The following is a 12,917-nucleotide window of genomic DNA, read 5'->3' as shown; positions in this document are numbered from 1 at the left end:
TCCGACTCTAGCGACCCCATGGACTGCAGCCCACCAGGCTCCTCCGTCCACGGGATTTTCCAGGCAAGAGTACTGGAGTGGGGTGCCATTGCCTTCTCCTTTAACGATGCTTACTGTGTATTTATTCTTTCAGAAAATATTTATTAAAAAGATACCATGCACAAAAGCAAAGATACCCTTGCTAAATTCAGTCCTGGAAGAATGATACACTCAGTTCAGTTCAGTCACTTAGTCGTGTCCGACTCTTTGCGATCCCATGAATCGCAGCACGCCAGGCCTCCCTGTCCATCACCATTTCCCGGAGTTCACTCAGACTCATGTCCATCGAATCAGTGATGCCATCCAGCCACCTCATCCTCTGTCTCCCCTTCTCCTCCTGCCCCCAATTCCTCCCAGCATCAGAGTCTTTTCCAATGAGTCAGCTCTTCGCATGAGGTGGCCAAACTACTGGAGTTTCAGCTTCAGCATCATTCCCTCCAAAGAAATCCCAGGGCTCATCTCCTTCAGAATGGACTGGTTGGATCTCCTTGCAATCCAAGGGACTCTCAAGAGTCTTCTCCAACACCACAGTTCAAAAGCATCAATTCTTTGGCCCTCAGCCTTCTTTACAGTCCAGCTCTCACATCCATACATGACCACAGGAAAAACCACACTTGCAGAATTCAAATTGTACTTTAGAAGGTGTTTTGATTATGATGATCTGTAAACTTTCAAGAATATTTTAAAAGGCTCTTTTAAACTATAGACTCTGATTTGTGCATTAGAAGAATTTTTGAAATGGCTCTTCACCTCTGCCTGTGTTATCTATGTTTAAAGGTATCAGAACCCTGGGATTTCCAGGATCAGACTTACTGATCATTCTCTGCGTGAAATTCTCTTTTGTTGGTTATCCTGGTCTTTGTGGGATTCATCCACTTCCAGAGAACAAATGATTGCAGGTAGGAAATGAAAAGTGAAAATTGTAGATCCATTAGAAAGAAAACATTATCAGAAGACTTTGAGTTTACAATGTCCTGGGGAAAGCCTGACCCATTTTTGGGGGGGGGGGGCACATTGTTTGTTCCTTGGCTCATTCTTTGATATAAAAGCCTTGTTAACAGTTGAGAGCCCAGGCAGAAGTGCCTGCAGCACTGGGGCAAGACAATGAAAAACTACTACTTCATTGTGGTTTTTTCCTGAGAGACTTGCCTAGTCCATGCTTTGAGAATTCTGTGGGGGAAATGAAGTTTAACTGGTGCTCCTGTTTGCTTCCCAGTTTCTATGCTTCTGAAGGCTTGTATTTGTTTCTGCTTAATTATATACTTTATGTTTTTTCCTAGATCAAGAAAATAAAAAAAATCTGGACATCAATTTAGACTTGATGAGTTATCACAGAAAAGCAGCCAGCTGAGATCAACCTTCGTTTCAACATCTAGCTCAACTGCTCTTGTTACTACTGGAAATCTTTGTGTTTAGAATCTGTGTGATAGGTGTCAGGCTGGTTTCAAATTCTTAGTTTACATATATATACACATGCAAAAGCTTGTCACTTGCCATCATAATTGCCTAGGATGATTCATCTATTTTCCCCTTTGCCCTAGTGAGTTCTTATTTGCCAATTAGAAACAACCCTGCTTCTCAGCCTAAAGAGAAAGATGGCTCAGTAAAAGGCAAATAACAATGCTGTGCAGTTTTTCTATACACGTTGGATTATTGGGTGGTGCTTTCATCCTGTCTATTAATAGTTGTTTCCTCTACCCACTTGAGACATTAATCAACATTGCAATAGCAGGACCCACAACAAACACTGCCTTCAAGTCAGCCCGTAGCTAACCTTACATTTCTTTCTTGCTTGCTAGTAATTACTGAGACATTTGTATTGAATGTTTGACCTGATCATTAAATAAATGTCCGGAAGTTGTTTTTAGTAGTACCTGTATTTTTGAAGAAACTATTAGTTGATTCCACATACAAAACTGCTAGTCATTGGAGAGAGTGCTAAATGTCGCCTCACCTTTTAGAGCTGCAGTGTCTGGATTTCTTGTCTGCATTACAAAATGTGTTAATTGTGATAAGAGTAAGAGTACTTGGTGGAACTGTAACAACTTATAGGGCCACTGTAAACTGGAACCTTATCTTCATTGATATTTATGGTAATCTATATTAAAAAGTATACTTTTATATAAAGGAAAAATTTATTGTGTAAAGTGGCAGGTGATTTGGGCTATTACTTTTATTTTAAGCAAAACTCTAAGGGAGAAAATGAATGCATACTACCTGGAGAATACTAAAATAAGTAGAATAGTCTAGTGGTTGAAACAAACAACTCCAAAATCTCAGTGTATTCATGCACAAAAGTTTACTTTTTGCTCACTTCACATACCAATGCAAGCTAGTGGGGCTAGGGCAGGTGGTGGGAGGAATTTTACTGGAAGCTAGAATTTTATGGCACTGCCTTTCTCAGAGTATTTTCTGTTCAGCAAGTGAATAGGAGAAATATGGAGAGATCCAGAGACAGAGGACAGAGAGAAACGGAGATAGATGCAGGATTTTAGTGGAAATCGCTTTTGCTCACATTCCATTGACTAGTGTTTGTCACATCGCTACACTAACTGCTATGGAGCTAAAGAATGTAGTGTAGCTGTCTTGGAATAAATAAAATCAGGTTTTGGGTACATAGACCCAATCTCTGCCTACAGTAAATAATAAGACAAATGTGAAGTTTAATACCCTGTTAGTAACCAAACATGAGTCAAGAAATAAATTAGTAAACAATGTCATGTATAACTTACATTAGTTCTTTTCTCTCTCCTTTTAAATCATAATTCCCTCACTTTTAAGATAGGGCATAAAATGGAAGAAAGTCTAATACTACAATTCAATTACAGCCTCAAAAATACTGTTGCACATATTGCTAGCTGCCTGGTGCAATGTTCATTTCCCCTTTCATCTCATAGTAGATGATTGTATTCATGATTCCAAATTTTCTCCCCTCCCTCTATCCATGTAATTTGTCAATAACCTTAGACTTCTTTCCATAAAAAGTCTCTATGGAAAATTCTTTCCATAAAGAATTTTATTTGCATTAGCCAATAAAATGAGGCAGAAGGGGCAGTGTACCAGTTCTGAGCCTCGATCTAAGAGGTCCTGAAAATTTCTATTGCTACTCCATTAGAACATGACTGAGCTAGTCTTCTGGAGGATGAGAAAGATGTAGAAAGCAGAGATACCCCAGGATCATCCCCCAGTTTCTGTCAAGGCCAGCCTACACAATTCAATAGCTGACAGTCATCTCCCCCTGAAGTGTGAAGAAGCTGAGTCAAGGTCAGAAGAGCTGCCCACCTGCCCTTCAGTTGATCTCAGACATTTGAGCAATTGTCACAGAGGTTTTTGTGGTTGTTTGATGCACAGCATTGTTATGTTAGGTTTCTGACACATGCCTAGTAATAAAACTCCACTTTTATTTAGTGTGGAGACATACTTAGCTAAAAGACATTTCTCAGTTTCTCTTGCAACTCAGTATGACCACCCACAAAAGTTTTCACAAGTGTAAGCACACATCTTGTGTGATATTTTTGGAATCGTTCTTTAATTAAAGAGAAAGAAGAAGCCCTTTTTTGCTTTTTATTCTTACCTCCTAGATTGCAACTCTGGTGTGATGACTGGAAGTCCACCAGCCAAAGTGGGTCTTAGGTAACTTTGAGGATGGAACCTAACTTATTGAGGGTGAAAACGAAAGATAGAAGGATCCCGGCGCCTCATGACCATGAAGTAGCCATAGACTACCTACCTCTAAATTTTTGTGTGAGAGAGAATAAACTATTTTGTTCATGGCACTGTTGTTTTCAGTTTTACTCCATGTGCAGTTGAACTTAATCTGATTGGTATAAATATCTAGCTTATCGACCATAAGATTTGCTCTCGGTCTTGCAACATAGATTATGCTCTATTCATGTGCATTTTCATGGCCTATTTTTGTTTTCCTGGATTACGAAGCAAGTTGTATTCTATTCATGTGCATTGTCATGGTCTATTTTCATTCTTCCCTTAGAGGTAATCAATCAGAGGTAACTTCAGAATATAGTAATCATAAGCAAGAAAGCCATCTCTATGATAGTTGCAAAAGAATTGCTAGTTGTGTAAACTCAAGGAACGCTGTGGGCTTATGATAGGAAAGGGTGTGGGAAGCCGGGGGTGGGCAAAGATGACCTAATAGTCAGCCAATCCCTAGACGTGTGAGGACATGTCTGCATTATAAGATTGGGAAGATAAAGACACTGTTGTGGGCCCTTAGAGAGGATGTGAGCAGAAAAACAGGAACTGAACTCTATGGGATTTTATTATGTTCTTTTTCCACAGAAGAGACTCCATCGCTGCCTGAGGAGATTTACCCAAGTTCATGTTTCTCTATTCTACTCTCACTGCCCTGATTTTCTGGGAAGAGTAGAAAGCTAAACTATTTCCTCTCAACATCCTACCCACATATAAAGATTAAAAAAACAACAGCATCATTTTCTTTTCTGAACATACATGTACATATACATGCACAACAAATTAATTGTGGTCCTAAATTGAGGGAAATTGGAGGCAGCTTTTATCAAAACACAATTGAGAGCCACTAGATGGTGCTTCAACTTAATTTTTTTTTTTTAAACATTTCTAAGCAAGCTAAAATCTTACCTCAGACAGTAATCTTGAATTTTTTTCTTTAATTTTTCTACAAAACTGTCCCTCCCTAAGACCAATTCTTGCATCTTCTTGGGTAGTTCTGAAACAATTATAAAAGAAAAGGAAAATGGTTTAAATTAAACTTAAGGAGAAAACTTTTTTCATACTTCAACTGTATTACCCCATCACTTAATTTTAGTTGAAACATTTTGTTTATCAAATGTTAGTATTAATGGCAGCAGATGGTCAGAGGTACAAATAAGATTAGCTGGCCTTTTCCACTTCTTGGGTCCAACCCCTTATCTCCTCCCCCATCATCTTTTAGAGGCATACATGATTTCTAAAGCTGGAAGGAAGCTACAGAAAAAGCCGGCCAACTTCCTCATTTTACAAAAGAGGAAACTAAGACTCTCAGGGTAAAGAGACCATTGGGTGTTATTCAGAAGCCAGCTGGAAAGTGGACTTGCTTTGCTTGCTGATGAGAGCACTCACAAAGTGGACTTTGCAGTTTGTTTTGTTTGGATTGAGAGTTAGGGTTCAAGAGAGAATTTATGGTGGTGGTGGTTTAGTCACAAAGTCGTGTCTGACCCCATGGTCTGTAGCCCACCAGGCTCCTCTATCCATGGGATTTTCCAGGCAAGAATACTAGAGTGGGTTGCCATTTCCCTCTCCAGAGAATTTATGGGAGTCTTTAAAAGGATCACAAGACGAAAAAGGAAAACAACACATGAACTATTCATGAGATTAATTGCTATCTTCAAAGAAAGAGGGAAGATTACTGTTAAAGATTGAGTTTCACCACGTGCCAAGGACCTCACATGCCAGGTACATCACATCTAAACTGAGAAACAAGTGTAATGTAGAGATTTTAAAAATTGCTCTTTTAAGTCTTACTTGAGTCTTTTTTACAATCTGGATGCAAAAAAAGAGACATGAGAGGAAAATTTCCTTGTTTAGGGAAATACACCAACAGTTCAGACAGGGAAAGTAAGGCTCAGGCTGTAGATTGCATTGGAATTACGAAAACAAAGGGAACTAAAATGATCAGCATAATTTGAAAATGTTTTTTCTGGGATCCAGAAATAGGAATTTATGAATCTCATGAGGAATCAAGTAAGAGAAGAAATAGAATAGGCCTTAGCTACAAAAGGGGCTTCCCTAGTGGCTCGATGGTAAAGAATCTGCTTGCCATGCAGGAGACCCAGGTTCAATATCTGGGTTGGAAAGAGCCCCAGGAGGAGAGAATAGCAACCCACTCCAGCATCCTTGAATGAAGAATTCCATGGACAGAGGAGCCTGGCAGTCTACAATCCCTGGGGTCACAAAGAGTCAGACACGATTGAGCAACTAATACTTTATTTACAAAAAGAGAATTAGCTGGTCATAAATTCTCTCTTAAGGGATAGCTAAAGAATTTTAGAATTAAAGATGCCTCTCTGTTAATATTTAATTAAAATCTATTATACACAATAGACTTCATGATTATTGGTGCTTTAGAAATGAAGCAAGAGGGAACTCTGCCCACATTCTGGGGGAAACAGAACAAAGAGGGCAGCAGCTGACAGGCCTTGTGATAAGACCAAGGATGACCACAAATTAGGTGGGAGAGAGAAGACAAGAAGCCACAGAAGAAGGCAAGCACTGATTAGGCATTTTCAAAATGCTGGGGAGGGTATTGTACTTCCCCAAACTACACTGGCTACAGCTTGAGTTATTTTATTTGGACATTAAAGGAAAAGATTTTTCCAGAAGACTGGAACTCTTAGGCACCACTGGGAACTGCAAAGATGATTAGAAATTTGAAGTCTACCAATAGTTATTACTTGAACTCTGAACACTTAAGATATACTATGTCCTAATAATAAGGAGAAGAACTCTATAATCTTTGAAGGTTCTGGCTAGATGTAGAGTGTGACATTCTCCTTCCTTCTTCCCAGTGGCTTATAGCTTGTAATTTTCTGAATGAGAAGAAAGAAATAGGGAATCAACTAGAAATATTCAGAAATCCTTAGATTTGTAGAGAGTGTTTTCTTCTTAGGAAGCTGCAGACTCTCTCTATTACTAAACAGCCACAAGAGGCCAGAAAGACAACTCAGCAGTTGTGCTCAGTGAGAGTCCCACAGATGTCCCATGGTGTGTGCCTAGTGAGAGTCCCACAGATGTCCCATGGTGTGTGCCCAGTGGGAGTCCCACTGTGTGTGCCCAGGGAGAGTCCACAGATGTCCCACGGTGTGTGCCCAGTGAGAGTCCCACCATGTGTGCCCAGGGAGAGTCCCACAGATGTCCCATGGTGTGTGCCCAGTGAGAGTCCCATTGATGTCCCATGGTGTGTGCCCAGTGAGAGTCCCATTGATGTCCCATGGTGTGTGCCCAGTGAGAGTCCCATCATATGTGCCCAGTGAGAATCCCACCATGTGTGCCCAGTGGGAGTCCCACTGTGTGTGTCCAGGGAGAGTCCACAGATATCCCACAGCGTGTGCCCAGGGAGAATCCCACAAATGTCCCATGGTGTGTGCCCAGTGAGAGTCCTACAGCATGTGCCCAGTGGGAGTCCCACAGATGTCCCACGGCGTGTGCCCAGTGGGAGTCCCACAGATGTCCCACGCATGTGCCCAGGGAGAGCCCCACAGATGTCCCACGGCATGTGCCCAGGGAGAGCCCCACAGATGTCGCACGGCGTGTGCCCAGGGAGAGCCCCACAGATGTCCCATGGCGTGTGTCCAGTGAGAGTCCCACCGATGTCCCACGGCATGTGTCAAGGCAGAGTCCATAGATGTCCCACAGTGTGTGCCCAGGGAGAGTCCCTCACATGTCCCACAGTGCTCAGATGGGAAGCAGCACCCTCTGCTGTTCTCTCTTGGATATGTGTTCACCTGTCTTCCTGAGCAGATCACTGAGCATTTTCTTGTCAATACTAGCCTATATGTTTACACCGAGAGCACTATTTTTATCCATTGCCAGCTTCCCACACATCCCCAGACAGCTTTTATATCTGAAATGGTATCAAAGGGGCAGAGGGCCCCCAATTTACATAGTGGAGGGCAGAATGGAATCCATGCCAGTAGAGGACAGTGTATCTCTCTGAATTCCTAGAGGTTGGCATGGTGCCTGGCATTTCTGTGGATTGGATGGCTGGATGAACAGGTGATAGAAAAAAAACAGTCAGTTCTAGAAGCAGGATGTAAAGGGCTAAGATCTCAAGGAGTTATTTAAATTGATTACACCCAAGGCTGCCTGTGTGCACTCGTTTGCCATATTCTGAGTAAATTTGTTCCTCCATTCATTAAATATTCATTAATTACTTGGTATGTGTCAGCCATAACACTAAATTCTAAAAATAAATAAGTAAAATGTGAATCAAATATTGAGTAAAATAAGATCCTTGAAGATTTCACAGTAAAGAAGACAGACATAGTGGATCATTAAAATCCAGAATTTATGTATTTATGTATTTATGATTGCTGTGCTACAGCAATCAAAGGAAGGAATACTCAATTCTGACTGAAGATGTGGCTTGTAGTTAAGGAAAATCATCGGACACATTCTCAGCTGCTGCATGAAACAGAAATTAGGGCTCTGACAGTTAATAAGGCCACTTACTATCTTATATGACCTAAATCAAATCCCTTATGACTCTACAGTGGAAGTGAGAAATAGATTTAAGGGACTAGATCTGATAGAGTGCCTGATGAACTATGGATGGAAGTTCGTGACATTGTACAGGAGACAGGGAGCAAGATCATCCCCAAGAAAAAGAAATGCAAAAAAGCAAAATGGCTGTCTGAGGAGGCCTTACAAATAGCTGTGAAAAGAACAGAGGCGAAAGGCAAAGGAGAAAAGGAAAGATATACCCATTTGAATACAGAGTTCCAAAGAAAAGCAATGAGAGATAAGAAAGCCTTCCTCAGCGATCAATGCAAAGAAATAGAGGAAAACAATAGAATGGGAAAGACTAGAGATCTCTTCAAGAATATTAAAGATACTAAGGGAACATTTCATGCAAATGGGCTCAATAAAGGACCGAAATGGTATGGACCTAACAGAAGCAGAAGATATTAAGAAGAAGTGGCAGGAATACACAGAAGAAGTATACAAAAAAGGTCTTCATGACCCAGATAATCATGAAGGTGTGATTGCTCACACTCACCTAGAGCCGGACATCCTGGAACGTGAAGTCAAGTGGGACTTAGGAAGCATTACTACAAACAAAGCTAGTGGAGGTGATGGGATTCCAGTTGAGCTATTTCAAATCCTAAAAGATGATGCTGTGAAAGTGCTGCACTCAATATGCCAGCATATTTGGAAAACTCAGCAGTGGCCACAGGACTGGAAAAGGTCAGTTTTCATCCCAATCCCAAAGAAAGGCAATGCCAAAGAAGGCTCAAACTACCACACAATTGCACTCATCTCACACACTAGTAAAGTAATGCTCAAAATTCTCCAAGACAGGCTTCAGCAAAATGTGAACCATGAACTTCCAGATGTTCAAGCTGGTTTTAGAAAAGGCAGAGGAACCAGAGATCAAATTGCCAACATCCGCTGGATCATTGAAAAAGCAAGAGAGTTCAAAAAAAAATAAAAAAACACCAAATGTCGATTTCTGCTTTATTGACTATGCCAAAGGCTCTGTGTGGATCACAATAAACTGTGGAAATTCTTTAAGAGATGGGAATACCCAAACACCTGACCTGCCTCTTGAGAAACCTGTATGCAGGTCAGGAAGCAGCAGTTAGAACTGGACATGGAACAACAGACTGGTTCCAAAGAGGAAAAGGAGTACGTCAAGGCTGTATATTGTCACCCTGCTTATTTAACTTATATGCAGAGTACATCATGAGAGACGCTGGGCTGGAGTAAGCACAAGCTGGAATCAAGATTGCTGGGAGAAATAACAATAACCTAAGATATGCAGATGACACCACCCTTATGGCAGAAAATGAAGAAGAACTAAAGAGCCTCTTGATGAAAGTGAAAGAGGAGAGTGAAAAAGTTGGCTTAAAGCTCAACGTTCAAAAAACTAAGATCATGACATCTGGTCCCATAACTTCATGGAAAATAGATGGGGAAACGGTGGAAACAGTGTCAGACTTTATTTTTCTGGGCTCCAAAATCACTGCAGATGGTGATTGCAGCCATGAAATTAAAAGACTTCTTGCTCCTTGGAAGGAAAGTTATGACCAATGTGCTGCTGCTGCTGCTAAGTCGCTGCAGCCATGTCCGACTCTGTGCGACCCCATAGACGGCAGCCCACCAGCCTCCCCCGTCCCTGGGATTCTCCAGGCAAGAATACTGGAGTGGGTTGCCATTTCCTTCTCCAATGCATGAAAGTGAAAAGTGAAATTGAAGTCGCTCAGTCGTGTCCGACTCTTAGCGACCCCATGGACTGCGACCCACCAGGGTCCTCCGTCCATGGGATTTTCCAGGCAAGAAAAGTGGGGTGCCATTGCTTTCTCCGCAGACAGCATATTAAAAAGCAGAGACATTGCTTTGACAACAAAGGTCTGTCTAGTCAAGGTGTGGTTTTCCCAGTAGTCATGTATGGATGTGAGAGTTGGACTATACAGAAATCTGAGCACCAAAGAATTGATGCTTTTGAACTGTGGTGTTGGAAAAGACTCTTGAGAGTCCCTTGGACTGCAAGGAGATCCAACCAGTCCATCCTAAAGGAGATCAGTCCTGGGTGTTCATTGGAGAGACTAATGTTGAAGTTGAAACTCCAATACTTTGGCCACCTGATGCAGAGAGTTGACTCATTGGAAAAAATCCTGATGCTGGGAAAGACTGAGGGCAGGAGGAGAAGGGGATGACAGAGGATGAGATGGTTGGATAGCATCACCGACACAATGGATATGGGTTTGGGTGGACTCCGGGAGTTGACAATGGATAGGGAGGCCTGGCGTGCTGCGGTTCATGGGGTCGTAAAGTGTCGGACATGACTGAGTGACTGAACTGAACTGAACTATCTTATATAACAAGACATCCAGAAGTAGGGCCAACCTCAAGTCTGGTTATTTCAATGGCTCTTCAAAGCCTTGAACAACTTGGATTTTATCTTTGTCTCTGCTCTGTTATCATCGGCGTTTGCTTCATCCTCAGGCTGGAAGTGAGACAATGGCAACCATCTAAAGGCCACAACCAGACATAGCACGTCCAGAGGAAGAAGGCCAAGCATTTCTTCCTCAAACCCCATCTTATTTGCAAGGACCTAGAGCCCTCATAAACTTCGTCTCTTGTCTGATTGATCAAAGCTACAGATCCAATCTCTGGCAAAGGGGCCAGAGATCATGTTTACATTGATGAAGTCTTCCATGGAACTGGGCTAAAGTCAGTGCCTTTCTCTAGGCACTCATTCTAGTAAACAAAATTGGGACTTTGTTAAAAAAGCAGAACTTAAGAATGCATGTGAAGCCTTGATGAGGGAGATGATAGCAATCAAACTGAGTTCTAAAAGATGCATAGGAATGCTACAAATGGACAAGGCAGGGAAGAGAGGACGCTGTCGATAAAAAGACAGGGAGCTGTGACAGGGTGTGTCTCTTTCAGGGCAATGGAAATTGTCTGTATCATCTCCTCACACAAGTCCCACATTTCTTGAAGTCATCTGGGGACAGAAGATTGCTCTTCTATTGAGAATGCCAGCAGAGTTTTGCAGATCCAGCATTTCTTGATGAATTTATAACGTTTTCTGAACAGAATGTCCAAATCTTCTGACTGATTCACCCAACACTGATTTTAAGATCAAACAAGGAGCCAAGAACTTTGGTTATACACAGTGAAGCACCAAAGAGAGGCACGGGGCCTCAGGTTGGAGCAGCAGTGGGTCAGCTGGTTGATGTCACTCATCTACCAGGGTGGGACTTGGTGTCTGAGCTGGGTAAAGCTGGCAGAGGTGAGGTACTTCTCCTTATTCTGGTGCCCCCTTGTGAAATATGAAAATAATTCTTGCTCTTAATACAGTTGAAGAGAAGGTTTTGAGGCCAATCCTTCTATACTTACAAATGTCCTTGTAAGGAAAGGTGCTATAGAAACAAAAGGTCTTGTTATTCATTCTATTGGCTTTTGAAAGGCCCTTATGCACACATTGGTATATAGAAAAAAACTGAATGAAGTATCCTTCCCTGAAACGTTTCTTCTGTCTAAGACAGAGACCCCACACAGGTACACCTTGGACGTAGATTTCCACTTCCTGTCATATCCATTCTATTCTAAACCTCCCACACATGGAGGAGAGAGCTCCTCAGAGGTATGGTAATCGCCAGAGAGGAAAGAAATGATCGCCTCTCCACAAGCAGAAGAAGGCTAGGGGACTAACCAAAAGAAATTGCAAATTTAACGAGAAAGAGCAAAATACATAGACTCGAAATCAGAGAAAAAATTAAACAAGATTCACTAAAGAAAATGTTAAGATTTTTAAGGGAGAAGAAAGGAATTGTCTTCCAAATTGCTATTATGATGTGCTTGTTGTTTGGAATGCGATCCTCCTGGGAAAACAGTTGTGTACGATTATGAGATTAATCATTTACCTTCCTTAAGATGATGAAAATGCACATCTTTTCAGTTTCTCCCCTATGTTATCTTTATGAAAACAGAGACCTATTGAGCAGGGTGGTTTGTGGCTAACAGAAGAGTTTTACTTTGTTTCTTAAGGGCATCTTATCTACTGTGCAGCTTCCTGGGGTTCAGTGGGGGCCACGGAACCTGGAGAGGAAGCAGGTCTCCTCCTCTATGGGTGCTGTGTGCACATGTCATGCTACTAGAAAGATGAACTTTATATGTTGCTGCTGACCCCTGGAAAGGACAAGAATGTCTCTGTAGACTCGAGTGATGTGCTGTGGGAGATAGGAGATGAACCAAGCTGTGTATTTGTGTCTGAACACAAGAACTTACAGCTTGCTTATGGTCCATGCACTCCCACTGAAGGCTTTGACCCAAGGACACCATCTGCTATATAACACCTTAAAAAAACCCAAACAAACAACAACAAAAAACCTCACCCACAGACTTTCTCATTTTCCATGCAATGGAAAATCACAACACAACACATTTACAAGATATTGAAAACCAAGGAACGGCCCAAGATGTTAGCTCCAAGAAACTACAGTAACTGTCTTGGGACTAGAAAGAATGATTAAACAACTAGCATTCCAGCAAGAAGCATCTGTCTTTTGTCATTCTCCCCAAAGGAACATAAAAAGTGCAGAGGAAGGCAGCCATTTCAGCAGGGGCAAAGGAGGTCAGCTGTTTGCAACATTTTCCACCATTCCCTTAGA

General features: G+C 41.7%; 1 protein-coding gene across 1 annotated transcript in view; it reads left to right on the top strand.

The window, feature by feature from the left end:
* Positions 1 to 2,542, top strand: part of LOC102390732 (cell surface glycoprotein CD200 receptor 1) — a 28,464-nt gene extending 25,922 nt beyond the window's left edge. The window contains exons 5-6 of the mRNA XM_006074018.4: positions 817 to 938; positions 1,320 to 2,542. Coding sequence (XP_006074080.2) covers positions 817 to 932 — 116 coding nt within the window. The 3' untranslated portion in view covers positions 933 to 938; positions 1,320 to 2,542. The remainder of the gene's footprint in view (positions 1 to 816; positions 939 to 1,319) is intronic.
* Positions 2,543 to 12,917: the final 10,375 nt, after the last annotated feature.

The sequence above is a fragment of the Bubalus bubalis genome, chromosome 1 (assembly GCF_019923935.1).
Source record: "Bubalus bubalis isolate 160015118507 breed Murrah chromosome 1, NDDB_SH_1, whole genome shotgun sequence".
Taxonomy (NCBI): Eukaryota; Metazoa; Chordata; class Mammalia; order Artiodactyla; family Bovidae; genus Bubalus; species Bubalus bubalis.
The sequence above is the reverse complement of the archived record's forward strand: the minus strand, read 5'-3'. Positions and strand labels throughout refer to the sequence as shown.